Source organism: Gobius niger, assembly GCF_951799975.1.
Source record: "Gobius niger genome assembly, chromosome: 1".
In the NCBI taxonomy this organism is placed as follows: domain Eukaryota; kingdom Metazoa; phylum Chordata; class Actinopteri; order Gobiiformes; family Gobiidae; genus Gobius; species Gobius niger.
Genome location: NC_136852.1, coordinates 15,696,239 through 15,724,221, shown reverse-complemented (window position 1 = coordinate 15,724,221; position 27,983 = coordinate 15,696,239). Strand labels below are relative to the sequence as shown.

Below are 27,983 nucleotides of genomic sequence, written 5' to 3'. Positions count from 1 at the left end.
TTAGCTTATGTGTGGTCAACACCAATGAAGGTAATATAAAAGTGAATTTATATTGATAGTTTGAAGGGTTTGTTTTAATCAGCAGGAGGTGAAATTATGATACCTGGAAACACAACCACTAGAATTGCCAAGTATTTAGAGAGATATTGCTATAATACTTTTATATGGCGTACACTGATTGACCAACAAGAAGAAGCGGTACGTAGAAATAAGGGGAAACATCTGAGGGACTTTGGTTTTCTGTACCTTTGTAATAAAAAAGAAAAGAAAAAACAACAACCTGGCTCTACTCATGTTTTATAATAATCCTGAAAAGGGTAAAAAAGAAAAAAAACAAAACAAGAGACAACGTTCATATTCAGATTGAAAAGTAAAAGGCACACAGAACACTAATCAACACATACTGCGCTCCTAATTTTGTACAAAGTGTCGCTCATTATGGATTAAATAAACAATCACATTGAACATTACGGTGTCTGGCATTTCTCAGACAGAAATGTGTTTTGTGTCCATTATTAGAGAGGAAGTGAGAGGACAAAACGTGTTTCCTATGGATTGCAGTTTGTTTCATCTGCCAGGAAGTGACAGATACAAACCGCCTTCAGCTCTCCTTCCCCTCGTTCTCAAAGTGCGCCAGTATTTGACTTCCATAGACCCCCCCCCCCCACCCCACCCCGAGTTCAAACATACACAATACATACTGTACATGGACCCAAAGGGGAAATCCACCCTAATGCTTTTGTACCTTTGTAGAGATTAGACTGAATATCAACAAATGCCATGAGGCACACCGTTGACATACTATATGGGTTATCCGTGATGTCACACATTTCATTGCATTTCACAAACTCAAATTGTGACTTTACTAAATATAAAAAAAAGCTTTAGGGGGTAGATTTCTCCTGTTTGCCCGACATAGGACGACTGCAACTACAGTTGGTCCATCAATTCTAGTCACTGCCACAAAGTGTTACCTATAAAAATAACTGTGTACATTAGAGTATGGACACCGATGGTGACGTGATAACCTGCGTACATTTAACACCCCTACACTGATTTATCCAAGTTGTTTTGTGCTGAGAGAAGGGGTCTCTTGTGTTGTGGGTTTGCGTCACCTGCTTCTTTCCTGCTGGTTTATGCGCTCGAGCATCCACAACGTCAGAGAGCTAACTTTCAAAAACTAATGCTGGGATTGTTAGGGGCTCATTCTGCAATTCAAACATGATAAAAGACTTCATTGGATCAACAGAGACATGACTGGAGACCGAAGATGTCACGCAGATAGAGCTACAAATGTGCACTCACTGGTACATAACTGTTTCCATTCAGAATTGACAAACAAATACAGAGGTGAAGTCAGAATTGTGCAAAAATAATCTCTCCCACACACATTTACCCACTCACTCAAATACATTCACTCTCCAGCCGTAATCTGTGGTTGCATCATCTGCTCCAGTGATGTCACTGCTCTAAACAACAGGTGAGGCTTCATTCTTAATCCCTCAACATCAGGGATTATCATATATTGCTTCAGTATTGCCACAAAACATGATTATATTGAGTTTCTAACACTTCGACTTCATACTTTAAACACAAAAGCCCTCATTTACCTGCTCACTGCAGCCACACAGTTCAACTGTCGCACTAATGAGCGCGCTCTCAGGAATCCGTGTAAGTGTAATATCACTCAGGCTGTGCAGCTCTGTTGCAGTTGATGAAGTTGCTCAGTAGTGTAAGATCAATAGCCTTCAGTAGTTACATGTTTCAGAAAAAGAAAAATATTGTTGTCACTATTGTACGCATGACTGGTGCTTCAATAGTGAGAATGTAGCTTAAGCTCATGTTCACATTGTGGAAAGAGGCATAGAGAGACTTCAAATGGTTACATTCAATACAACTATTAGTGTTGAATGTGTGGCATGATAAATGAGGGCTACTTTCTCAAATGTTTCAATAAACACAAATACATTTCAACATAGTCTTTTGTTTGTTGCGGTGTCCTATTTTCAAGCACTACTAACTTTGTGCTTTTGGTTACTAGATGGCCAGTCAAAAATGAGTCCACTTCTAGACCAGAGGTGACATGCTGCACATGAGCGTGTGCACAATGCCCTCTTTCACAAGGCGCTGCTCAGAGCAGTCCCGACGAGCTCTTCACATGGGACAGCACTGTGTGCACATCACACCTGCCCCTGCCCTTGAGCTCCCACAACATTAGACGGACAGCGAGAAAGGGAGGTAGGCTAAGGGAGGATTTTGGTACAAAGATCCTGACAGCTAAGAAAAAGAGATTGTACTAGTCATACAAAATTAACACAAGTAATCCCTTCCCTGTTGCACAAACCTCCACTTACATCTCCAATGTGCTGCCAAAGTCCTCATCTAACACTGATTTGAATGTAGTGTCCTCGGTAGCTTCAGTTGACCAAGACAAAGCCGTGCTGAGAGTCCACAGTCTCCATCATCTCAGTGTCCAGCACAGCGCCCTGCAGCTCAGCCCCCGGGTCGCCCTCAGGAGCAGGCGGAGGCATGAAGCCGGGGTCCAGGGGGAAGTTGTACTGCTCCGTCAGGGCTTCTACAGACACAGGGCACATGGGGGGCTGCTCACAGCCTGGGGGGTAGCCGTAGCCCAGAGCACTAGGGGAGCCCTCTACAGACTGTAGGGGGGTCATCTGGTGGAGCGAGGATGCCATGTGTGCGGGGTAGTGATGGGGGCTGAGGTATGACTCGTACAGCAGCCCTGGGTCACTGGGCTCCATCAGGGGGCTCAGGTTGTGGGGGTGGCTGAATGGAGAGGGGGCCTGGGGGGGTCCTGAGGAGATGCTCTGCTCAGGACCTCCGGGGGAGAAGGAGCCCTCAGCGATCTGCATCTGGTTGAAGTACGACTGCAGACCGATCCCCTGCGACTGCTGGATGTACATCCGCTTCTGGTTCAGCCTGTGGGGCAAGTGCACAGCCACTCACAACATGGGAACAAGGTCACTCCAGGTCAAAAGATGCATTAGCCATTTATCATTGTGCATTTACATTTCAGCACTGAGCAGGAGAGTCGGTGAAATTTCAATGGCAATGACAGCGAGAAAACAGAAAAAGCCAAAGTTGGATGATATGTTTACTAGACTAAAGTTTACCCACACTCCTTGAACAAGGCCAGCCCTCCATGCATAACGCTTACTGAAGTGCTTGAGATGAAAAGCCTTATCAGGAGTCATTAATGATACATGAGCATTGCTTGTGGAGTCCATGGGCTAATACTGAACTCTTCTATAATCTGTTTGCTTTGGGTTTTATCTCTGACGAATCATTCATACAGGATCGGACTAAAAGCCACAGGTTATTTCCTGCTTGTTGGTCAGCTCAAAGAAGATAAGACTATAATAAAGAGTAAAAGATGAGTGTTTACAATACCTGTGTTCCTGCAGTTGTTGCTCTAAACTCCGAGGAACCTCCTTACAGAAAAGCTGGCAGCTAGCAGGGCTGTTAGCCATGACATTTGCCTTTAGGACAAAAGAACATTTGGACTTATGACTATATTTTGGCATTTTTTTGCTCAGCATAATTAATCCTGACTGAAATAGTAATCAGTCAGAGGAAAAATGTGATTCTTCTTTGGTGGAACAGTACCTGAAGCCTATGTGTGAGGTACTGTGTCTCCAGGCTCTGTCTGCGGGACAGCAGAGGCGGCTCGGGCCCACTTTGGTACATAGCAAGGCCCTCGTGCTGCTTGGACGCCTCACCCTTTATAAAACACATGCGGTGTTAGAGAATGGTCTGCACAAACTCTGAGCTTCAGAGGCTGATTAAGCTGCATTAACTATGTCCTCTTTGGGCCGACGCTTGTGCAAGAGATGCCATGGATTGCAGTTTAGTTCAATGAAATGAGGCAAATTAAAAGCATGAAAAGCCCCGTCAAAACAAAGCAGTGTGACTGCATTAGCGCTGATGGACAAAGGTTGCTACTATTGATTGATTTTGTGCAGTCTTGACTGTAAACTCTAAAATGGTTGCCTTGTGATGAGTCTCAGTGCCTGGGATCAGTCGTATTGTGTGCTTTTCACTGCCAGTCTGTGCTATGGACGAGACATTAACAATCAGTGCATTCAGTTTGGCCCCAGCTCCAGGCACCAGGGAAAGAGATCGTAAACAAGCCACACTTGGCACCCGTCTCTTTGGGGTTACACAACAGCCTGGGTGCTGCACAACGGGGGGTCAGTGTAGTAGAGGGGCTGTGTCTGAGAATGTCGCAGCACAGCGAGCTTGAATGGAGTTGAACTAAGGATACGGCTGCGTGTTTATGTACACTACAGTATGATAAGCACAACTGACCTCCAGGAGATTGTGTAAGTGGTGCTGTGGTCCCAGGGGCCCCATAGAGGCCCCTTCTCCAGAGCCCATCTGCTCCACGAGCATCTGGACTTTGTTCAGCTCCAGAATGCCTTTGGTCCTTGCTAGATTCTGCAGATGCTGCCGGAAGGCTACCAATCCTGAAAACATTTACAATCGGCAGGGTTAGCAATGGCTTCTGTAGCATTAGTCCATTTAACACTTTGTTATAAACTGCACAGTTGGACCCGAGAGAGAGACATGGCAATATAGAAAAGAACAAGTGAAAAATATTATTTATCAGATAATCTCTGTTGTAAATGCATGTGACATTTTAAAAATCTCCCATTTGTATAAGTGAACTATTTAGTTAATTTTCACAGACATAAGAGAGCCTAATCTCTCTTGACGTCTTTATCAGAATCTCCAAACTGCGTTTGCGTAATCTGTGATTGTGAGTGTGTGCTAGCGTAACAACAGTCGCTCTGACAAGCCACATCCAGTGGTGTGGAGCTGGGCTGTGAACGATAGGCCCTGACTCACTGCTATGGAGGAGCTATTTAAAACCCCAAATAAGCAGTCTGACGCAAACCAATCCACCGCATCGCGCTGGCTAAAGAGGATTACTCAAATAAATAAATAAGTAAATAAAGCACCACAAATATCACCTAGGCAAAGGCAGCACAGAGCCAGTGCACATCTTCAGAGCAGTGTTCATGCTTTAATCATGGTACAATTCTGCTCCAGCTCAAAGCTTTTACTATTAAATCATTTCAGATTTCTTTTTTTCAGATAATTCCTTTTGACATCATTAACACACAACAGATAAAACACATCCAGCAGCAGCACAAAGTATTGAGGTGAAGAGTGGGATCATAAGGGGCACAGAGAGAACAGTGGGCTGAGGTCTTCAGATACGTGTCTGATTCATAGCGTGAATCATCTCCGACTTCGTCAGAGGATGGAGATGTGAGGAGGAAAAGGGAACACATGCGCCAAAGAGCAGGGGAGCAGCTGAGGGGGGGGATTTTTTATCTGGAAGGCACTATATACACTTTATGTGCGTCTCTGTAGAGGTGTGAGCGAGCAGCTGCAACCAGCTTTAGTCTTATGAGAATTAGCGCTCATTTGATGCTTCATGCCTCCATTTTATGTTATGACCCAGATGTATTTTAATCTCCCTTCAGCATAAACTCCTTCAGTTGGTGCATAGGTAAATCAGCAGGTAAAAGTTCTCAAGTCACGTTACCTGGTGGTACTTGAACTCCAGGCGAAATTCCTTACCAACCCTTGCCAATTATGTCTCAATAATTATCATGTATCATCCATAGACATTATTTTCAATTATAAAACATCAAATATCCATGCTGACGCACCCAAAAGAATGTTTAAAGCCTCAATTATGCAATATATGTTCACTTTAAAGTTACAAAAGAAGGAGGTCTGAACGATAGAGCTACCGAGGTTATGTGAAGCTTGGAAAATGCAGAGTCATAGCACAAAGACACTTTCTATGAACACAGCAGCAGAGCTATTTCTGCAAATTGAGGTCAACTTTAAACAGAGTTGGGTTTCTCAAAGAGGATATTCAATTATATCTTGCCAGTGGTGGTGAGTGCGCGCACAGGCGAAGGATGAGACTGACCTTGAGTGAGAGAGGTATCGGAGGCTCGTCGACCCTCTCGGAAACTGATTGGCGAGCGGTTGTGCGCCTCCCGGTGGTGGGAAGTCAGCGCGGCCATGGCGGGGTTGGCGGCTCGAGCGCTGAGAAAAGGTCCAGAGGCCGGGACCACTTCACTCACCGGTGAAGGCTCCTCTAGCAGGCCGAGATCGCTCTGCACTGAGCCCATGTCGTAGCCGATGTCCGAGTCCACACTGCCCATGGAGGGATTGTGGCCAAGGGTGAACAATTTACCTGCAGCATTTATTAAAAAAAACGGCATGAGCATGTTTTTAGCTTTAAACAATTGCAGTGACATTGAAATTGAACAATTGTAGAGAAGGAATCAAAAAACGGACAAGTAGCAGCTCAGTTCAAATACAGTTTCTGTACAGAAGGACTTAACCTTGGGTATTGTCTGACTCTTACTTCCATTGTTTCTTAGGTATCGGCCACGCCCCTGTACTGGTAAACAAGGTAGTTTAAATGAACCAGCCTGCTACTTGTAATTTCAGTGTTTGACAAAGCCTTCATGGTCCACTCTAAACAACAGTACAGATGACCACTTCTCTTTGCTGGAAAACTCCTCTATGACTAAGAGCTTAACACAAGCAAATCTGAATGGCTGCAATTGTCATATCAAAGACTACAATCATATAGGCAGCACCATATCCTTTGAAAACAACTAAATATTATGTCTCCATTGGGTCTAATCATGTTTAAACCGGCAAATCCAGTAGTTTCAGCAGAATGGCATCATACATCAGCAACTAAAGGCAAAAGCCCGCTCCTCCCTAACTTAGGTGTTTGTGGACTGCAAATGTAGGCGGAGTTATGTGTTAGTGTTCAATACAAAGTTTAGTTACACAAGCTTGTGAATTGGGGTCAAATAACAAACCATTAAAATAAGTGTTACTACGGCCAATTTTGTATTAATTTATTTGTTTTGCTGCATTAAACGGCAACTGTTTTTAGAGATGTGATACCCACTTGTTCGCGTAGCAATTTTGGGGTCGCAGCCTGAAAACAGATGAGCTGCAGAGATTACGATCGAGGAGTTAAGGAATAATCAAAGAGCGTGGAGGTTATATAATGGCATAAAAGCATGGAAGTAGCAGCGCGTGTATGTTCAGACTCTGTGTGATAAATTATAAACGGCTGCTTAAGCTCAGGTAACAGCACACCTTGGTTCGCCACAGGCTGGTTGGTAACTTCGGAGAGGGTGTGTCTCCGTTGGCCAAACCGAGCCGTCTGATAGGCTGAGAACATGTGGGACGGGTCGTCTTCGGTGTCTGGCTCCTCTGTCTCGATGCCCTCATCTATTGACGTCTCCATCATGTTGCTAGGCGACGAGGTGGAAGACTTACGCAGGACAGTGGACGGTGGCAGCGGGTCCAGCATGCAGCCGTTCACCTTGAAGAGAGAGACGTCCAGAAAGTCAGGCTGTGTTGACAGTCAAACAGTAATGCTTTCCCCGCTCCTCCACCTTCACGCAGGAAGAGGGCGCATATGGGTATATCAAAAATAATCAGAGCTTGACATTACCACCAGCCACACACTAACTAAACACTTTTGACTATTTAACTTTATAATACTTACTAACTTAGGATACAATTATTTTTTATACCAAACTTTTTTACTTATTTCCAACATCTCAACTCTTCACAGGAATTAATTTAAAAGTATGTTACACAACTTTCAGGGAGCGAAATTGTAGCTCTACCAACAAGCTCACAATTAATTTAGCACTACTTCTAATACCAAGCACAAAAATCAGGTAAATAAGCCAAAATGTCATCATTTGTTGCACTGCACCAAGTAAAAACAAAAATGTGAGCAAAATAGTTAAAGTCAAGCCCTGGAAGGAATACAGCACATAGGCAGGAAGTCGACTGAACACGTTGTGTTTGGAAAGTTAGAAAAACAAAGACAAAGATCAGCAGCACGAGCTCTTGCCGTAACCGGAAAAGCTGGTGTTGGTGGAGAACTAGACACTTTGCCCAAATCCCCATCTGCTTTCTGTGCCGGGATAGGAATGCTGTTACTCAACATGCACTCAGAGAACTAGGAAATAAAGCAGCATTGGGAAATCGGTAAAAGGGGCGGAGGGAGTAAAAGTAAGGTTTTTTTATTAAATAAAATGTTGCAAAAAAAAATAAAAATCTGTTCTTGGCTGGGACATAACAGCAGCAGGATCTCTGGAGCAGTGCGGCGGCTTCCTGCCCATGTGTGTTCACTCAGATTCGCATTAGGTCACATCATCATCACAGGATTGCTTACATAACCCGGCACCATTCACACAGATAACACAGTCTGTCTGCTCCGCAAACCCGCGCGCAAAAAGAGAACACGTACACTTAGTATCCCGTCAGTGGGGCCATGGAGGGGGCCGAACAACCAAGTACTAAATGATATACCAAATTGAAACTTTTGTTCGGAGTTCCGCTGTTCGCTGGCCGCGAAAAGAGGAGAGCAGCCCACTGGTGTCTCGATTCTGCGATAGTCGGGCAACTGAAGCGGCCTAAAGTGAAAAGGTCACTGGTTGGCACACAAAAACTCCCGACGCCGAGATGCGTGTGCTGGTATGCCTCTGCAAATGTGTGTTGCTGTCTAGGAGCAGTGGAGGACCAGCAGCTGTCCTGTCTGATGGAAGTGTTAGCTGAAGGCTTACATAAGAGGGCAAGTCAGCCGCACTGTGGAGCCAACCGGGGCCCCGAACCTCAACAAAACACAAGGGTGTATTATTTCACTTACGCCAGGGGGGCCAACTTATCAACTGCAATCAGCGTCACGGTTGTCACGATTGTTTTTCAGGACATACAGCGGGGTTTAGAAAGTTCTTGGACCACTTTTGATTACCTTTATCTAATCATGTAGCAGCCTGAAACTAAAACCATAAGAATTTCTCTTTAATGGTACAGCCTCTACTTATCAATGCAATAAAATAGGAATTATTTGAATGGTATAAATATTTTCTGTAGTTGTAAAAGCTGATAACAATGGGGTTAAGGTCTGAACAAGACTGAACCCTCCCTTTTTTCAGGAGACGGCTTTCGTTTTGGTCAGGCAGTGTATAGTGTATCCTCTGCTTTGCTGGACCTACTTTCGGCGTGTTGACGTCCTCGACCATGAAATTCTGCTCCAGGCTTGGTGTCTGGGGGAAGGTGAAGGTATCGGTGGAGGTCTGGGGCACAGCGGGGGAGCGCAGCAGACGAACGCCCTGTGGCAGCAAACCCACCTGGGCTGAACCGCTGGTCGACTGTGAAGACAAAAAGAACAGCGACATCAGAAGCGCGTCTACAGCACCACTTGTACTTTCTCTTGGTTGGACCCAATTTAAATGCATAAATGAGGTGGAAGAAGACCGCTCAGGTCGTGTTTCGAGAAATGAAAGGAAAACAAAGTGTCGGTAAGAAGAGAGTGAGGAAAATAACGAAAATAATGAATAGGAAATGCACCGAGATCAAGGCTAAGGCTGGATAAAGTGAAGACGAGAGCGCGCTGGGTAAATGCATCAATGGTGTTCCTTCATGTGTATCGCCGCAGGTGTGAATAGGCCTGCTTTGATCAAAAAGGTGTAGATGATAACGTTTGTGCATATATATGTATATATATATGAATGGGTTGCAGAAGTGGGTTGCAGAAGTATCCGTACCCCTTAAACTTTTTGACATTTTGCCACACTATGGTCCAAAAACATAAATATATATAATTAAAATTTTATGTGAAAGACACACACTAAGTGAAGTGAAATTTATATATGATTTTTAACTTTTTTTTAATGAAAATATCTGAAAAGTACGGTGTGCAAAAGTATCCATATTCCTTTCCTTTTATTTGGTAATCGATTAATCTAGCGATTATTTTCACGATTAATCGATAGGCTGTGAATGATGAATGAAAATTTTATTTTATCACATAACGCTGAAGTGGCATCGCTTGAGGACATTTTGATGGAGTAAACTTTTAAAGTGAATGTTGGTTGGAGGCTCTTGGCACTAATTCTGCTTCTGATTGGACGAGACATAGACGGATATTTATACAATTTACAATGTACAAAACACTACAAACCCTAACTTTAAAAAGAAAGTAGTCTTCCATTAAAAAATACACAATTTTCATGTCATATTTGCTCTATTTGACTGCGTTTACTAGAAAACGATTAATTGATTACTAAAAAAGTTGTTGACTATTTCAATAATCGAATTCAGCCAATTGCCTGATTATTGCTGAATGATCACATGTTGCCCTTTTGTTTATGGTCCATAGCGTGGCACAATGTCGAAAAGTTAAAGGGGGGCCGATAATTATGCAACCCACTGTATAATACCCAGCCTCCAATGCACACCGTTACCTTGACGACAGTCTGCTCGGCGATGGTGCTGGGTCTTCGCTGTCGGGCGTCCAGCCTCTGTTCGACCGGGAAACTGCAGCGGTGGGCCTTGAGTCGCTCCACCAGCAGATAGTAGATAGCAGCAAAGTGGTTATAGCTTTTATTCTGCAAAGACTGAGTCAGACAGAAGGAGGACTTCAGTGACATTCTGCTAACATTAAAAAATAGCCAATATTGCAGTAGCGCCAGGTGTGGGTCAGGAGGGCCAGTGTTTACCTCTATGGTCTTGTGCTGATCGATCCCGAGGCTGTGCATGAGCCGCAGCACCTGCTCGCTGTACTCGCCCACCCCTCCCTCGCCCTCAGGGGACACAGGCTGCTGGTACAGGACAGGCCTGGACACCGGGATGTCCAGGGCCATCCACTTGTGCTCCTTTATCTGGGCCACAGACAGGCGCTTCGACGGATCCAACACCAGCATTCTGCGTATCAAGTGCTCGCAGTCTGGGAAGAAGTACAAAGGGAATAGAGTTTGGGATTGAACAAATCCTCCACCATGTTTGTTATGAGCAGCTAGTCTATAGATCTATGGGAGACAAATTGGTGTAAAAAAGAGAAAAGCGTCACTGGATGCTTTTAGGTGAAGAATAACTTGAGTATTTTAATCAAAGGTTAATCAGAGTGTGCCCAAATCCCAGAATACTTAGGAATTAATGGCACAATCTTGTTTTATACAGAGGGAGGCTATAAATTATTAAATGCAACCATTTTAGGACCGCATTACATTTGGCAATCACGCATTCGCTTCTGATCTGGTGAACAACTAAAATGGCAGAGCTTAAAAGTGTTAAATTCCTGAGCTGTGGTTTGTCAGATCCACTCTGCAGAGTATTTGTCCTCTCCGAATGAGCTCCTCACCACCACTTAGAGGCCGACGACTTTGACGTCAGACACAGCTGGGTTCTTAACAGGATTAGACTTCCCTGGCTGCGCTGCTTTGGCTTGTTTGCACCCCTGCTGCCTGTACCGCATTCCTGCCCACTGCTGCACGTCCTCACCTACTTATCTCTAGCAATGATTTTAAAGCCAAACAGGTGTTTTTTGCAATAAATAGATCAAGAAACTACTAGATTTTTTAATTTGTAGTGTTTTGTCGATCACCCAAGCTGACCAATACATAGCTTGACTGGCTTTTGTAAATGTAGATAAAAGCAAATGTACAAAACTGTCACCAATAGGTACTGCCATCTGACATAAAAGCAATGCATCTTTTTTTTTTTTTTAGCTTTAACCCAGTTTGGCGCTGCAGGAGGCGTTGTGCTCGACAGGCTGATTGATTCACTGTTTAAGCCAGTACTTGTCCACTATTAACACTTGCAGGCCCTAAAGAGGTTGTCAGAATGATGGCAAGAGTCATCATTTTTGTACTAATGAGTAAGCAAATCTTACACCGCAATTCCCTTCAACTGTGAGGTTGAAATACTGATATTACTTGCTTTACAGAGACGATAGACAGAATAGTGGTCGTGGGCTGTGCTGTGTTGGTTGCTGAGAGGCAAAGATAGACTGATCAGAAAGGAAGAAACGGCACACTCTGTTCTCCTTGTTCAGGAACAGGGGCTGGACCTGGGGGCGGGAGCGGAGATTGAATATCAGCCTGGCCACTGGAGCTGACATCACTCCTGCATCTTAATTGTTTCAAGGTTCAGGACAAAAATGCACAAACGCACTCCGCCGCACCCCCCGTAGAGAGGGAGGTTAGCAATGCAGACAGAGCGGGATGTGAAGCAGAACCTAAAAGATGAGGCACATGCTGGCATTTGGACGGTCAGTCTCTGGATTACATCTGCCCTCGCCTGGACAGCTTTGTTGTGTTGGAAGCTGACTTAAAATCGCTTTAAGTTACCCTTTTTACTTGTACATTTTCTGAAAACTGGACTTTGTAATGATTCCATGTCATGTGCAGTATGGCTTCATACTCATTCATGACAATCACACACTCAGTTCGTCACACTTGGTTGGGCAAATGACCTGTGAAACCATTTGAATTGTAATAACTAACCAGACACCATCATAAAACATGTCATTTGCCCTACGCAAGGAGGCGAAGCAGTAGCAATAGAAGTTTAGTAATAGTTAGTAAAAGATAGGTCTGACACTTTGACCTCCAGGTGCAAAAGTCAAGCTGATACACCAGTATATCTAACTAGTGGGAGCGAAACCATATTAGGCCGAGGGGGACAATATGAACCAGAATATAAAATGTTCTCATAATAATCAAAACAACAAGAAATAGCTTGTTTTTACCTTCTGTCATGAAGTATGGGATGCGAAACCTCCCTTCAAGGACCCGCTGTCGAAGCACAGGGAGAGTTGGCCCATCAAAAGGCAAAGCACCACACACCAGCACGTACAGCACTACGCCCATGCTCTGGAAAACACAATCAGATCTTTCAATAAAGACCCTTTATTGACACTTTGACTATTAAAGCATGCCTTGATCTGAAAGACATAACCCTTTTTAGTTTAAACCATATTAATTAAATGTGCAAGGGTATACCATGTTGTTGTTGTAGTAGACTGACTCTTCACTGTTAAACCACATGCTTCTATTACATTGCTTATTAAGAGCAATAACTTGACACTGTGGCGAGTGAAATCATTCAGCGGTTAGTAAACAGATGCCAGTGTGCAAGAATGCTGACGTCAAGCCCTGTTAATAGAGATAATTACAATACAACCCGTACCCAGATATCCAGCTGGGGACCCTCATACTGTTGGCCTTCAAACACCTCTGGAGCTGCGTACGGCGGACTGCCGCACCACGTGGTCAGAGGCTCGCCGGGCTGGAAAAAGTTCCCAAATCCAAAATCTAAACAAGGCATAGAGGGGAAATCGATTATTACAAGGACTTTACCCTTTATAAAAGCAATTTGGAGCATCCAGAGACATTTGTTCCATTTTGTTGTAACCAGAATGAGCCCAACAATAACAAGCGCTATGATGATAAATTTGCTGCTCCCAACTGCGGACAGAGCAGTGAACAACGCATCTGGTATGTGCCTTGTGATAGGGAGTGTTTCCATGAGGCTGATAAAGGCTTTACATAATGTGGGATTTTTTTTATTTGTACACGGAAGCTCTTGTTTAGAAGAACATCGCCCCAGGACTGACATAGGGTCATCCAGCGCAGGGCAATGATTAGAACTGTGCAGCGCAAGGTGATTAAAACCAATGACTTCATCCGTGACTTGAACAAAAAGGAAGAAAATAATAATTCTCTCCCCTTTTACCAGACCAAATTACACTGAACCAAACTGCGCAATCACAAAGCCCTCAGTCTTTAGTATTATATGTTCTTCTCATTTCAGGCTGTATTAACCCATAAATTACAGTAAAAAATAAGCCGTTTTATAATCAATCAAGGTATATACTGTGCCGTATGTGGCAGTTAAGCTCATTGTCTGGAGTTTTAGACACACCATGGCAATCATTAATTTTCCTGAACCATATTAGCAAGAGCCATATTTCCTTTTTTTAATATGAAAAACAAAGCAGAATTCAAATTGTAGATGGAAAACGAATGAATATAAACTTTTGCCATATCGCCCGGCTGTAAAAGTCTGCCTTATCTCCCTGAATCCAATTACAAACCAAGTCACTTCATTATCTGTGGTCCCACGCGTTTATGTCATAGGAACGAGGGCAGACCAGGCTCATACTTAACCCTCCGCCCCCAACCTTTAAATCATTTGAAACAGTTACATAAACAGGGAAAATCTTACTAAACAAAGAACACTGATGACAAAACAGAGAAATTACATAATCGAGGACATAGAGGACAAGAGATGGACTTTAATATGTGCCCATTGAACAATTGCAAAACTAAAAAAAGCAACAACAAGGAAGAAGAAGAAAAATCTGAGCCACGTAAAGGCAAGGGGAACACTTAAGATGTAAATGTGCAGCTGTATGTCTAGCTCAGAATGTGATGGTGAACAAACTGTCTAGTTTGCGGCTGCACTTGTCAGCGATTGTGTGTAAAAGTCAGGACTTGCTGCAGCCTGAGTAGCAGCAGGTGCAGGTGACTCGACTTTGGGGCAATAGGGAGCTGCACCGTGGGGCTCATCACAAGCGTGCTGCCTGTGTGAAGCTGTGGCGAAGGTGAGATGAGACCGAGGAGCTGCAGCTGCTTTAGCAACTGAAGCGCCTGTGACCCATTTCACAGAGCGAATACTGAGCAGCCGGGCTGACGTCAAACGCTCCAACGCGCTGCAGGCGTCTAACAGCTCTTAAAGCGCAACAAGACAGGGCGGGTGTGGAGGCAAGGTGTGTGTGTGTGTGTGTGTGTGTGTGTGTGTGTGTGTGTGTGTGTGTGGCTCATCATCGCATTAGCATATCACCCTCAACATGTCACACTGGAATATGCTACACCTCCCGACCGGAGTCGTGTTTAGGTGAGGCTGATATTTGAGCGCTCGCGTGGTTCACTCACAAAGAGGTGAGAGCTCCGTGTCAGACAGCACTGTCCTTGATGCTCATGTCTCTCTCCTGTGATTTGCATCGCACAAACTTTGCATCTCTCAGACTGACAGCAGGTATCACAGAGTTGGCCAACACTTTTCTATGATTATTAGTTATTAACTAGCAAACTGCAGTCGTACATGATGAGTTAACTGAGGTTAGCCTTGATTCAATAAACAAGTCTAAAGGATCAGAGCGCCTTTTGTGCTGGTCACAAAAAGAGTAAAGAATAATGCTTGTTAATGTAATATGATATGACTCATCTCTCTCACTAAACATCATTTGAATATTAAATACATTGTTTCATTATGGGTTTCCACTTTCCACTTGATTTGTTTGTACAATTTTCCACTTGCTTTGTAAAATTATATGTTTGACACTTATTTTAGGAATCAATTAGTTCCAGATCTGAAATTCGTGGTAATTTAACTAGCAGTGGAGAACAGTTGATCTGTCAAAGCCTATAAACCTGCTGCACAGACTGTGAGGGTCTCCATTTAGTAACCAAAGGAAACCGATCATGGACCCTCATTTTCAGCCTCATTCTTTTCTCCACAGTTGCTTTCAGCGCGGCAAGTCGAGCGTAAAGAGAGAGGTTTGAAGAGAAAAGATGAAGGGCACCCCTCTGCCCCTCTCTGCAACCGCCACCACCGTGACCTTTCTTTGACTGGCTACTGCGGCCTCCTATAGCCTGACCGGAGCTGGCTCTTAGACAGACACGCAACTCCAGAAAACCAAGAAAAAAACAGGCAAACCAGGTGCGGCGACGACATAAACAGAGACAGATCAACAGAGTTACACAAAGGCCAATGTTCTTAATCAAAATGTTTCCTCTAATCACACACCAGGTAATGTTCTGTTCAATGTTTGTCTGCCTCAAAATCTAATCTTCCAGGCAGACAATTGTCAGTGAGTCAGACGTTGTTATTCCAGCAGTAATTTTCGCAAACACATCTCCTGGTTATTATTGTCTGGATACATGACAAATAAGACAAAAAGTCATTAACCAACATGTTTGTAGAGGTCCAAACAAATGGGTAAATGAAGTAACAACAAAAAAAGACCACTCGGAGACAGGACATGTGTTTGTTTTTTATGTTCACAGTCGCTTTGCTTTGCCACATGTGTTATTGCCCTTGCAGTGCGCTGTAATCTACCTCCAAATCTCCAAAGTAGCTCATTCTATCACGCTTCTTTCCGTCACCTTCACCCCGTCCTCTGGTCTGGGACATAGAAGTGGAGAGGTGACACGGGCTCACTCCAAATGCCACTTCCTTAATAATCACTCTTACTACAAAGTGACAAGATCCTGATTTCTATCTGAGGAGTTTAAACAGTGCAAGCCGTCTGAGCAATGTTTCGAAAGAGGAACAAAAAAGGACTTAGGGCTTCTCAGTGCTCACACCATTTGCAGGAAGCCTTGGACCAGAGAGATAAGGCATTTCTGAACCAACCTCGCACTGACGTTATGACAAGCCTGGGACCGTTTGGAGGGTTTGAGAAGTACCGATACTCTCCCCGTTAGGGCTATCACGATAATTACAATATCGACTTATCGTTCAATAAATAACAGATATACGATACATTTTTGGGCTCAATATTTATTGTCTGTACATTTATTAGCATTTCCCCCAACTTTTTCTTACTAAAGCTTTGATTTCTATCTGAAGCTAATTGAGTTACATTATATTTTATGTTTATAGCAGCTTGTGTGGTATTTTAGGATATGATTATGCACTTTTAGAACAAAGGTTTACTGGCATTTTTATGCCAGAGAGTTGACGGCATCTAGTATCGTTAGAGTCAACAATATCGTTTATCGCGATACTTTCCTGCCTCAATATATCGAACTTCAAATTTGTTACCGTGACAGGCCTACTCCCTGTTTATTATTATGTTGAATGAACTGATAATGAAATGATTATACATATTCTTATAAACATCTAGGCTTGCATAGAAGCAGCAGCAGCTCTCTGTAGAAAAAAAATAATAAAAAAAAAAAAAAAAAAAAACAAGTAGGAGAGTAATGGGACGGGTCTGCAGTTGATTTACAGGACCTGACAACTGAACTTCATGTCTATTTTTTTCTACTCCTTTACATTTCTTTTTTTTTTAAATTAGTGTAGAAATAACTTTGGGATATTTAAAGCAAACAAACATCAATCCCAAAGAAACACACTTTATTTTTCCTTTAAAGAAGTTAATTTATCCGTTTCTTTTTATACAAGACATCACATTTTATAGTGTCTCAGTCGAGTCCAAACAGACTCAAAATCAAAATAAATTCTTGTAATTCAAGCAACTCATTTAGGATTGATTATTTATGGCAGATTCTAGATCTGAAACACAACATAGAAACAAAGAGATCCCAAAACTGAACCCACTGTATACAAAAGCATTTGCACGCCGTCGGCATAAACACGTACCTGCTATTTTGATGTTCATGTGGCCATCGAGCAGCAGATTCTCCGCCTTCAGGTCGCGGTGAACGATGTTACGATTGTGGCAGTACTCCACAGCGGACAGGATCTGCCAAAACTTCCTCCTGGCATCGGTTTCACTGAGACGCCCGTGCTTTGCCAAATAGTCTGCAACAAGACAGACACACACCAAGGAATTACATCTCACATTACCTTAGCACAGAACAAACGGCCACCAGCCGCTTTTAACTGCAGTAACGGGGGAGGAAAGATGGATTTTTGCAAGAAAATTTGTATCAGAGTTCAAAATTCATGATTCATAAATAATTTGATTGTAAAATAGGTATTGAACTTTTGGTTAAGAAGTCAAAGAAACCACTTTTTTGCCAAATAGCGCTAAAATCTAAACTCATTACAGGATATTCTCAACTCAGTGCAGATTAAAGGCGATCCTTATGAGAGGCTGTTATGATGAAGTGCAGGCCTGTGCCCAATAGTTTATAGTTGTTCACCCCCTTTGAAGACTTTGGCGCACAATGCATTACGTAATCCTACTTTTGAAGCTCTCTGTAGCCCGTTATGTTGTGTGTGTGTTTGCTGCTAGGGTTGACAGGGCAGAATGTACTGCGTTGTCATGTCAGTGGAAGGAGGAGGAAGGGGAGCATATTTCAAAGCCTCTCTCTGCTGCACATGGGGCAAGTCGTAACAGGCCGTGGGGGCAGTGGGGAGTGAGGTGGGAAGTTCGGTGGACTCTTAAGATTTACCAAATACGCTCTACAGGTCTTACACAGGTTATTACAGTCCTCATACTGGGCTAAAGTTAGAGCTATGGTAAGGATTAGTCAAAATTAAATATAATGGGTGTGTCCAGTTTCTGTGTAATTACTATGTTGTGCTGTAAAGTACTTTAGAAAGAGTATTATAGAGTAATATTTTATGGAGGTGGAACTTGGTGTGAAAAGGTTCAGAATCACTGGTATAGGTCGATCAACGCGCCATTCTTTGAACTCAAAAACCTCAAACCCAAGCTGCCAAATGAAACCCACATTTGTATTTATACAAAACATTACAGTGAGTGACTAATTGGTCTTGTTTGGCCAGCTCTGGTATTGTCTCTGCCGACCTGATAGACGGCTTTGCAGGACGCATGTTTTCGCAGCCCTGTGAACTTTACAATGTGCTGCTGGTGTTTGTTGCTGTCTGCGGGGTTCCTCTTTGCACCTCTCTGCCCTGATAGCTTGCTAACTCCTCATTTCTCACTCTGTGGCAAACAAGATACAAGAGAGGAGAGTCGGTGTTGGCTTCCTGACAGCCTGGCATTGCTACAGACACCAACAAAGCCTGATGACAATACACAACAAGCACACTCAACAAACTGGGTATTCAACTATTCATATGTGGCACACAATGGAGGACAACAAACCAGTACATTAGTCTATTCACACAGCGATGGCAGTGCCTGGGACATAACTCTGTCACCTTGAACAACATTCAACATGACCACTCTCCAGTCTGAGGGCAAAGGTCCACTCTGTGACATTTATCTGCAGGTAACATTTTCAAACGAAGAAAGGTTACCTTTTTGTCAACAGTAAATTGTAGTTGCATACAGGCAGGCCACTTGATTAGATGGCTGCTGCTAAATTCCAAAGAGAAGGGCCAATCTGGCAGTTTTCATGCATTGCTGCTAATCAAAAGACACACTGGAAAGGGGAATGTGCCATGGAGGTCTGACCGCATACTTGTGAACTGTACAGCACTATTACTCATCAGTATCTATACTTTGTTGTTTGCAGATGTACAAGTAACGTAAGGGGAATGGAACATGATGACACTATCAAATACAGCACATATGCCACAGTCACACTTCTGTCAGTAAAACAGGTGTTCTCCAGGATAAATGGACCACAACGGTCTGAGAAACCTGCACAGCACACTGTAGCCACATGCACTAATTTATAACAGATTCAACCAATATGAAGAATGCGTAATCCACTCATACAACACAGCCTAGGCCAAGGACCTGAGCATAGTCAGCCATGTAGTGCTGCATTCTGGGAAGGGAATCTTGAGGGTATTAGAGGAGAGTAAGCTACAGCACTGCGTTCCACTTGTGCCGAGTCCATGAGCTAAGTCTGCAAACAGCTGCTCAGGTTTGGAGGGACACCACAGTGCATCATGGGAGAGGCCTGGCCACACTTCAGATAACAGTGTTGGCCTGTGGTACACAGACAGGCTGTGTGCGGAGACACTGTCCCTCTCCAGTGAGGGTCTGATACAGTACAACAGTCATCGGTACTGAGGGGTCATTTACCAAGCGACTGCTCGTGTGCAAAATGAGTAAAATGTACCAAAGTGGATCAGCAGCAGAGCCCTGTTTGCATCTTTAAGGAAAGAAAACTACTTTATTTGTAAAGAGCCTTTCACAGACAATTTACATTCACTCCATAGTGGTAAGCTACCTTAGTAGCCTCAGCTGCCCTGGGGCAGACTGACGGAAGTGTGGCTGCCAATCTGCGCCATCAGTCCACCCGAACATCTCCAACCACTCACTTACAGGCACCCTAACGCCAGTGTTAATTTTGACAACATATTTTAATTTAGTTTAAGTCTTAGTCTTTTGACGAAAATGTAATTTGATTTTAGTCTAGTTTTAGTCAAAAAAATATCTTCAATTTTAGTCTAGTTTTAGTCGACTAAAATTGCAAGTAAATTTAGTCGACTAAATTGAAGACAAATTTAGTCGACTTTGCATTGATAATATTCATTATAATCATATTTAATCTTGTTCCTCTGCTTCATGGAGCTGCTCCACATGAACAAAGCTCAGAGCTGATCCTTTAGAAGTGATTGTAAATGATCTGAGGCTCTTTCAGACGGTCAATAGAAGTTTGGATGATTTTAGTCTCTCCCTTTCATTTTATTTAGTCTTATTTTAGTCGACTAAAATATCTGGACATTTTAGTCATAGTTTTAGTCTCATGAGAAACTTTTAATTTAGTTTTAGTCCAATTTTAGTCGTCAAAAAGATCACTTTGACTAAAATTAAGACTAAATATTTTAGTCGACGAAATTAACACTGCCTAACGCACATGTTTTTAGTGGTGGGGGAAACCGGAGTACCCGAAGGAAGCCTACGCACGCAGCATTCACTCATTTACAAATCAGATTTGGGGCCTCAATAGTGTAATACAGGCAATTCCAAATGATTAATTGCCCAAAAATAGCTATTTCCCAGCTTGCACTCGCTAATTAGCCCCTGTCTTGATAAATGACCCCTAAGTGTGCACCAGGTGGGTACCATCGTGTGTACCGCACTCACACTGGAGGGTTCACTGGTCTACACTGTGTTAACCTTCACCACTAAAACGAACACTAAGCTTTTCTCTGACCTCAGTGATAACTCAGCGATAGCAGTGGCACCACCATATTATTGTAGTGAATATGTTATCTGATCTGAGCAAAACAAACAACATATTAAACACATATCAAGCTTCATTATTGGTTTAACCTGCAAGAGCCAGGTTAAACATGAGCTTACTGTAAAATAAAATGACAGACACCTGCAGTATAGCACTACTCGTACTCCTTTAGTGCTCATAGTCAATTTTCTAAAGCAGAGCTGTCTAAAATATGCATGCCCTACATTCTCCCACTACCTTCCTCCAAATTCAATAAGATGTCCCCTGCTCTGTTGTCTTATTCTCCTCTGCTGCATCTGCTCAATGCGAGTCTGCTTTATTTGTGGTTGACCCAATTTCCAGGTTTGATCCAGGCGCAGTGCTGAGACAGGCTCTAACAGCGGAGTGACAGACCAGCACAAAGACGGCTCCACAAGCAAAAGGGACTCTTCTGCACACACTACCTGCCCACCCCGACACTCCTTTAGGGAATAAACCCTGACTATATGTCTTTCAGTGCCAAAATTCTTTGTCTCCAAAAACTCAAGCACAAACTAACACATATTAATCTTGCAGAACCATTTCAGGTCTGAAAAGAAAGCGTCTGAGTCACTGGGTCTGTGGGATGTTAAGCATCTAACTTCACATCTCACTATCTTTGACCTACAGCCAAGAGTAAACCTGAGAAATTCAACATGTCCAACACCCAGGCTTGACTCTGGACACCAAAGTAGCCTGCTTTGCCAAGAGATTTGTTTGTGCCTCATGTCTAAAAGAAACTACAAATAAAACAATAAGGAAGTACTTCTTAACAGTCCAACATATAGTCCTGTTGTTTTTGTCACAGGACACTGCTGCTGCCTGTCAGGCCGTGTGCTGCTGGTGACTCAAAGCTGCTTTTGCTGCAGCTGATGATGACATCTAAATGTCTTACATAATCAAACATTGTGCAATCAGGCCATCATGGTCTAAACCAGGACAATGATTTTATAATGCCCTCACAAGACCTACAAATCCCCTAAAGAGGAACAGACATTAGCTAAAGAACCTAAAATTAAACCTAAAAGTAAAGTAATAAAGGTTGTGTAAATCCAAACACAACAGCAGCTTAGCTCTTTCTGCACATCACAGCTCGGTTTTACCTGCTGTAAAGTTTCTCATTCATTGTGAAGCTCTGTAGGTCACAGGAGCAGGAGCTGCTGCTGAGTCAACATCACAAGTGGAACACGGGCCTTCCTGACACACACTCACTTTACACACACACACCATTAGGTTTACTGTAAACTATTGCAGCTACAGTAATCCACTCTGCTGCCCTGTCTGGACAATAAGCTGTGAGCACACATTTCTGTGCTTACGCAGGTTAGGCAAATAAGCTTGTTGTCCACAATAAATCAAGTAAATAAGTATCATCTTATCTTATCTTAAATGCACATTAATTGTATATTTCAAAGCGCCTCAGTGCTGTCCGGTGCGCAGGAGTCCAGACTGCAATGTACATATTGTCCTAGAGTGAGTGTGTGTTTCGCAAATGTGTGACAGTGATAGCACACATGTGGGGCCATGACGGTGCCAGATAAATTCTTATCTGGATCTATTCTGTTCTGATGTGTCTGTTCAAGTCAACACCGTCCTCCTGGTTCCTCAACATGAACAGTCTCCAAAATCTGTTTTCAGTAAAAGCTTGTGCAAAGTCGGCCCTTTTTTAACACAGCGTGGATCAGAGTTGTCTCTCTAACAATCCACCTCAAAAGGAGAACAAGGAAACTAGAAATGCATTACTCAATACGAATACGGGGGTTACAGCTGGGCCTGTACAGGGCAAAGGTAAGAAAAACATCTGCATTAGCACAGATACAACCTGGACCTGAACTACACCAGGCCGAGTCGCCGACTACGGCGCCAGTCCAGCTGCAGCAGAATCACGTTTAGTTAAATCTTTAAGAAAGTAGAATTTTTTTGGAGCAAAGCATAAAGTTGCTCTTGCCGTCTGGTTGAACAGTAACCCGTAGCAGTGGAGTGACGTTATCATTTCTGCCACATCATGTTCCAGTCATGTGACCTTTGGGATTGGGGCCAGGATAAGTGGAGCGGTGCAAGTTTCAACAAGAACTTCCTTCTATGAAGCAAGCAATCAGGGATTACTTACCAAAGATCTCCCCGTTCTTGGCAAACTCCGTCACCAAGTAAAGCATGTTTTTGGTTTCCATCACCTGCGAAACAAAGGGGGAACAGTATGTCTTTACAATGAATACAATTTTAATGAAATCAATCCACGATCAATCTCTGTTATCAAAGTGGTCAACGGGAGTTTTGGACTGCGGATATGGAAACATATCTTGTGTTACATATGACTGGAGTGTATCCATTTTTTGAGATCCATTATCCATTTGATAAAAATATATATAAAAAATAAATGTAATTGAGTGAGAAATGGAAATAAATCAAAACAAAGACAAAGATGCGATTTATAATCCTGACACATCGCTTAGCTCCAGAAAAGAACAGTGGAGTGGATTTGAACAATGAGGTCAATAAATGTCTTGTGTAACAGTGCGCTGCTGGTCGTGTCTGCGCTGGATAATAAATGAATGGACGGTCTAAATGCGGCCCGCGTGTAGGAGAACGGAGGTGTTGGAGGGTCTGTTTGAGCGGCCCTTGAAGCATTTTTGGACTCATCGCGGCGCTGTGTTGTGTGGGAGGACCACCGACAAATTTAGCAGCAGGGCCATTCAAGAGACAAACAAAATAAAATGCAGAGGAGAGCATCAGATGGAGAGGATGAATCAGACAGAGCCAGACACTCACACTACAAATCCCACGCTCTTTGTTTATCAGCTATTTTCCATCTGTTAAACTGACCCATTCACAGACTTAGGAAGTGGAAGCCTGTTTTTCTGGTTGTGCCATGGTTGTGTCGGCATCCACCACATGATCAAATATTTACATTTTCTTACGAAATGTCTTTGGTGTCTTCTTAAGACCGTGTAAATTGAATAAAGCCAATTTGAAAGAATGGGTTTATGCAGTCGCTGTAAATATTTGAGTGTCACGAATTGAGCCTTCAGAATAGAGCCTGATTGACTGGAGTATTTGGGGCCAAGGCAGACTTATAATGAAACTTAAGGGGGGGTTGAAAATACAATAGCATATCAGTGCTATTGGCACTTAAGTAATCATGGTAATATGCTCATTGTGTAACATGCAGGTGTGATAACAGCCATATCTGCAAAACTCTGCCAGATGGTCAATATTTCCCGACAACATCAGCCACTAATGGATCAATGTTTTAATGATATGATCGTCATGTTGCATAATTGTTCTGCTGCGGCTTTTCAGACACTGCAGTCCTCATCCATTAAACCTTTAAACCAGAGTAGAATAATCTGCTGAGTCCATCAACTTGTGTAGAGTCCAGCAATCACTAACTTTAGTATTAATTTTGAAGCAGTGTGGAACAACACCAGTGCAGAACCGAGGAGTTAAAAACAAGGAGGAAATGAAAGTCTGATTGGGGGCTGCTGCACTCGAGTCAACCAAACAAAAGTGCAGAACAAAGTTTGGAGTGACGTCGCCGTGAGCAGAGCTTCCCCTCTGCGCCACAGGGACAGTTCTAGTTTATGAGACTGGAAAGAAAATCTCTAATTGAGCTTCAGTGATTGGACGGACGGGGTCATCGGAAATAATGATACAGACTAAAATAAGAGCACGGACACTGGAACACAGCCACATGGTTGTGTAATGATAATGAGCACTGAATTACTTTCTTCACAAAACAGCACATTATGTAAGGCCAGTGAAAGCTCGGACTGTGATGAGGAGACGGGACATCCTACTGAAAAAAAATATCAACAGAGAAACCAACGGCTAAAATTACCAACAAAGGACTGGCTAAAATTACATACGTTATTATGAAGCCCAACCATTTCAACTTGGACCGAATAGTTGAGTGCTTTAAGCTGCATTTCACGTTAAGATAGGGTTACAATGCAGAATATAGTCTTCGAACTGTTGGAAACGCTTTGAAATGAGTGGGATTTGAGAGCTTGCTTGGGCAGGTACATTACGGTTACTTATTTTTCTCAATAACAAGGTTTTTGTAGTTGATAAGTGTGAAGCATAACTGAATTTTGATTCATTGCAACACCCAATTAAACGTCTAAAGTCTGTGCCACGTTCAGATTAGTGATTAACCGACATCCTTTAGTCGCCTGTCGGACAGCAGCTGTTTGCCAAAGCCGCATAAAATGACCTGGTTCAGTGCTTCGCAGCAGTGCCCTGAATACGGTGGAGGCACATTAACACAGAACAAGGTGCACACGTTACAGCATGGCTCAGCTAAAACCAGGCCCAAGGAAATCCCGCTGCTTCGACGTCACCCACTGAAAATAGACCCTAAAATGATCCACATACACTGGGTTTAAGCATTCATGTGCCTTCATTGATTCCTATGTTTTAATGCAAAAGTGGGACACTTCGGGATTCAAGGCAGGCTCAGAAAGAGTCTGTAACTTTGCGTGTCATGAGGAATAGATCACAGAATTAAACTTTTATGAATGCAAAACACAATTAGAAATGAGAGCAGTGGGAAATCTTAAATTTACAGTGCTGTTGTAGGATAATTGATACATAACATTTACAGACAAAACTGAGAGCTACTAGAGAGAAACAATGGGACCATGCACAGAAGTACATCCTAGACAGTTCCACAAAAGAAAGAAAGATGATAAACAAGTTCCCATTAACTTTAATCTCAATTAATCATTTGGTGCACAATGAGAAAAACCTCCATAAGTGGTACAAACGAGTTCAGGCTCCTCTAGAAATGTAATGTCTTTGGGGATGGACTTGGACGTCTGGTTAAGAGATATGACTGTCTCTTGTAACTCACCTGGTAGAGCTTGATGATGTGTGGATGGTCCAACATCTTCATGATCTGCACCTCTCGGTAGATTTTTTCCAGGTTCACGGCATCCAACTGGGTTTTGTCAATGATCTTAATGGCCACCTGAGAAGAGCGAGAGAACATCAACAATTGCACTTCAGGGAGGGCTGTCAAAGAGTCCGGTCTGAAGACGTCTGTTGGCCATTGGTTGTTCAGAGAACTTGTTATAGTCATGTCATTCTGGACAATTTCACAAGAAGAAAATGTTATATGGACACAAATAATCTGTAAATTGGAAGATGTGTGAACAAATTCTACCAATAAATTGTGGAATGATCAAACACCAACAAAAGGCAAAACTTCCATAACAGGCCAGAATCGTTATATATGGAACTGGTGATTCAATATCTAAGGCACTGTTGCAAAGATAAACAGCACACAGGGGTAGAAGGGCTTGGCATGAAGTCTGCCGTGACAAGGTCAGGCAAGGGCAATGGCTTGGAGTAATAAATGCACAGGTAAAACAGGCCATTGTTTTAGAGAGAAGCCCACTGACTGATTGACAGACAGCTGCACATGCTGGCCTCTGAGACAGCTCTGACACTGAGGAAAAAGTAGCTTGTGCAATGTGCAGTGGATCTATGGACAAATAAGAGTGTGCACACACAAAATCATGTGTCATTTAACCCTGTTGACGTCACCAAAGCCCCTGCTTGGGCAGGTATTTCTAATGCATTAAAGCATTTTAAACACCACAGCTCCAGCTAACCCTGCAACATGCTTTACTGGGTGAAACTGTTATTTTACCATTACTACTACACTAGTGTAAGGTCTGAGCTAACCAGTGGCCCAGTATGTACACCTTAAACGTGTACTTACATTAAATGAAGGACTGTCCTTTAATTATTGTAAATAGCTCAGACACTGAGGAAGAGCTGCAAGTCTGCAGTAACAATCAAGTGTTGGACCTGGTGAAATAAAACCAGAATTTCAGTAGCTGCATGTTATGAAGTGGCAGATTGCCTGAGCAGCCAGACTCTAGTTACCAGATTATGAACATAAGAGCCTTGTGTCAATGTTTTGTCTGTTATTCATTAAACTCAGCAAGGTCTATCAAGGATCAGATAAATTGTTGATTTCCGCTACAGTAGGAGTGCTCACGTTCATCCACAAACAGCTGCCCTGGGAATCAAAGATCAAACTGAGAAACTATGTTTTCATAAGCCCTGTATTTTCGATCACTCCTTCAGCCCTGCAAAAACACATGGGAGTGCATACACAGACCACCACTGTGTCAGTGATACTACAGTGGACAGCTGTGACTTGAACACTGGCTGAGAAGCTGCGTACAAGGTTGCTGAACATCTGTATGTAGATGTGGGGTCGGATTTGGGGAGGCACAGTGTTCACCTTCTTCAAGGTGAAGAGATGCTGTGAACAACAACACATCAATCTAGAAACTGAGGAATTATAATAAAAGTCCTGCTTCTCTGAACATTGTCACTGCAGGACAATGGCACACATTTATACAGTCTTACATAAAGGGAGCACCGACCCCTGATGCACAGCACCAGTCTGCGACAGGGAGGTGTTCACATGTCTGAAGAGTCCACAATGCACATGTGTCGAAGGGAAACAGAAACAGAAAAGAGCAGGGGCCAGAGTTTTTACTGCCAGTAGTGATGTTGACTCTGAGAAACGTCCACTGTCCACTGTCTCCTGCAGGACTCAAGCAGCTGTTGCACAATAGGAGCCAAGTACCAGCAAGTTACTAACTCTACGTTGCTTTTATTTTTAACATGATCATAAAGATTCAAGTCCACGGATATCAATGTATGCATGAAGTTATATAACTCTACTGAAGTCTAGCATGTTAGCTTCCAGGCTAACGAGTTCAGACAGAGGCTCGTCACTCACCTCAGTCTTGGTAATGCGGTGTCGGGCCAGCTTGACCACAGCGAAATTGCCCTTTCCTAAAGTGCGCTCGATGTCGTAGAAGCCCACTCGGACCGGACCCCGTATTAGCGGCTTTTGAGCACTGTCAGCCATGACCATGCTGTTCCAAATGGGGCTGCAGTAAAAGAGTATGAGGTAGCCAGACGAGAAGGGACACACACGAGGGGCTCAGGCGGGCAAGCAGCTACACTTTGAGACGAAATGAAAACAAACCGCCCGCTGCCGCCGCCACCGCTACTGCTTCGGTCGCTCGAAGCGTGTCCATTAAAACAAAGTTGATGTCTGACGCCCTGCCAGCTTGAACACCAATGTGGCGACACTTTCTGTCAGTCCAGCGACACGAAACAGGCCATTTTCGGGACTCGGGTGCACTAACAATGCGTTCTCCAATACAATAGGGCTATGGTATTTCAGCTTAGGTGCCTCTATCAGTTCAGCGCACACGAGTTGACTTGCAGAGAGGCATCGTGTTCTCGCGCTGA

General features: G+C 43.2%; 1 protein-coding gene across 1 annotated transcript; it reads right to left on the bottom strand.

Annotated features, from left to right (window-relative positions):
• Positions 1–4: 4 nt before the first annotated feature.
• Positions 5–27,983, bottom strand: sik2b (salt-inducible kinase 2b). Its single transcript, XM_079557709.1, has 15 exons — positions 27,463–27,983; positions 25,552–25,668; positions 22,810–22,873; positions 17,266–17,427; positions 13,063–13,187; positions 12,623–12,746; positions 10,593–10,819; positions 10,338–10,490; positions 9,087–9,242; positions 7,168–7,396; positions 5,969–6,238; positions 4,327–4,484; positions 3,625–3,738; positions 3,409–3,497; positions 5–2,937 (listed from the first exon to the last, which is right to left on the bottom strand). The coding sequence occupies exons 1-15, from the start codon at positions 27,598–27,600 to the stop codon at positions 2,418–2,420; spliced, it is 2,646 nt and encodes an 881-aa protein (XP_079413835.1). The 5' UTR covers positions 27,601–27,983; the 3' UTR covers positions 5–2,417.

Excerpts from the sequence above, each read along its gene's own strand:
- sik2b (XM_079557709.1), bottom strand. The coding sequence starts at position 27,600 with ATGGTCATGGCTGACAGTGCTCAAAAGCCGCTAATACGGGGTCCGGTC. Across the intron at positions 17,428-22,809 it reads CAAGAACGGGGAGATCTTTG|ACTATTTGGCAAAGCACGGG; the intron begins GTAAGTAATCCC and ends GTCTTGTTGCAG. Across the intron at positions 7,397-9,086 it reads AGGACGTCAACACGCCGAAA|GTGAACGGCTGCATGCTGGA; the intron begins GTAGGTCCAGCA and ends TCTCTCTTCAAG.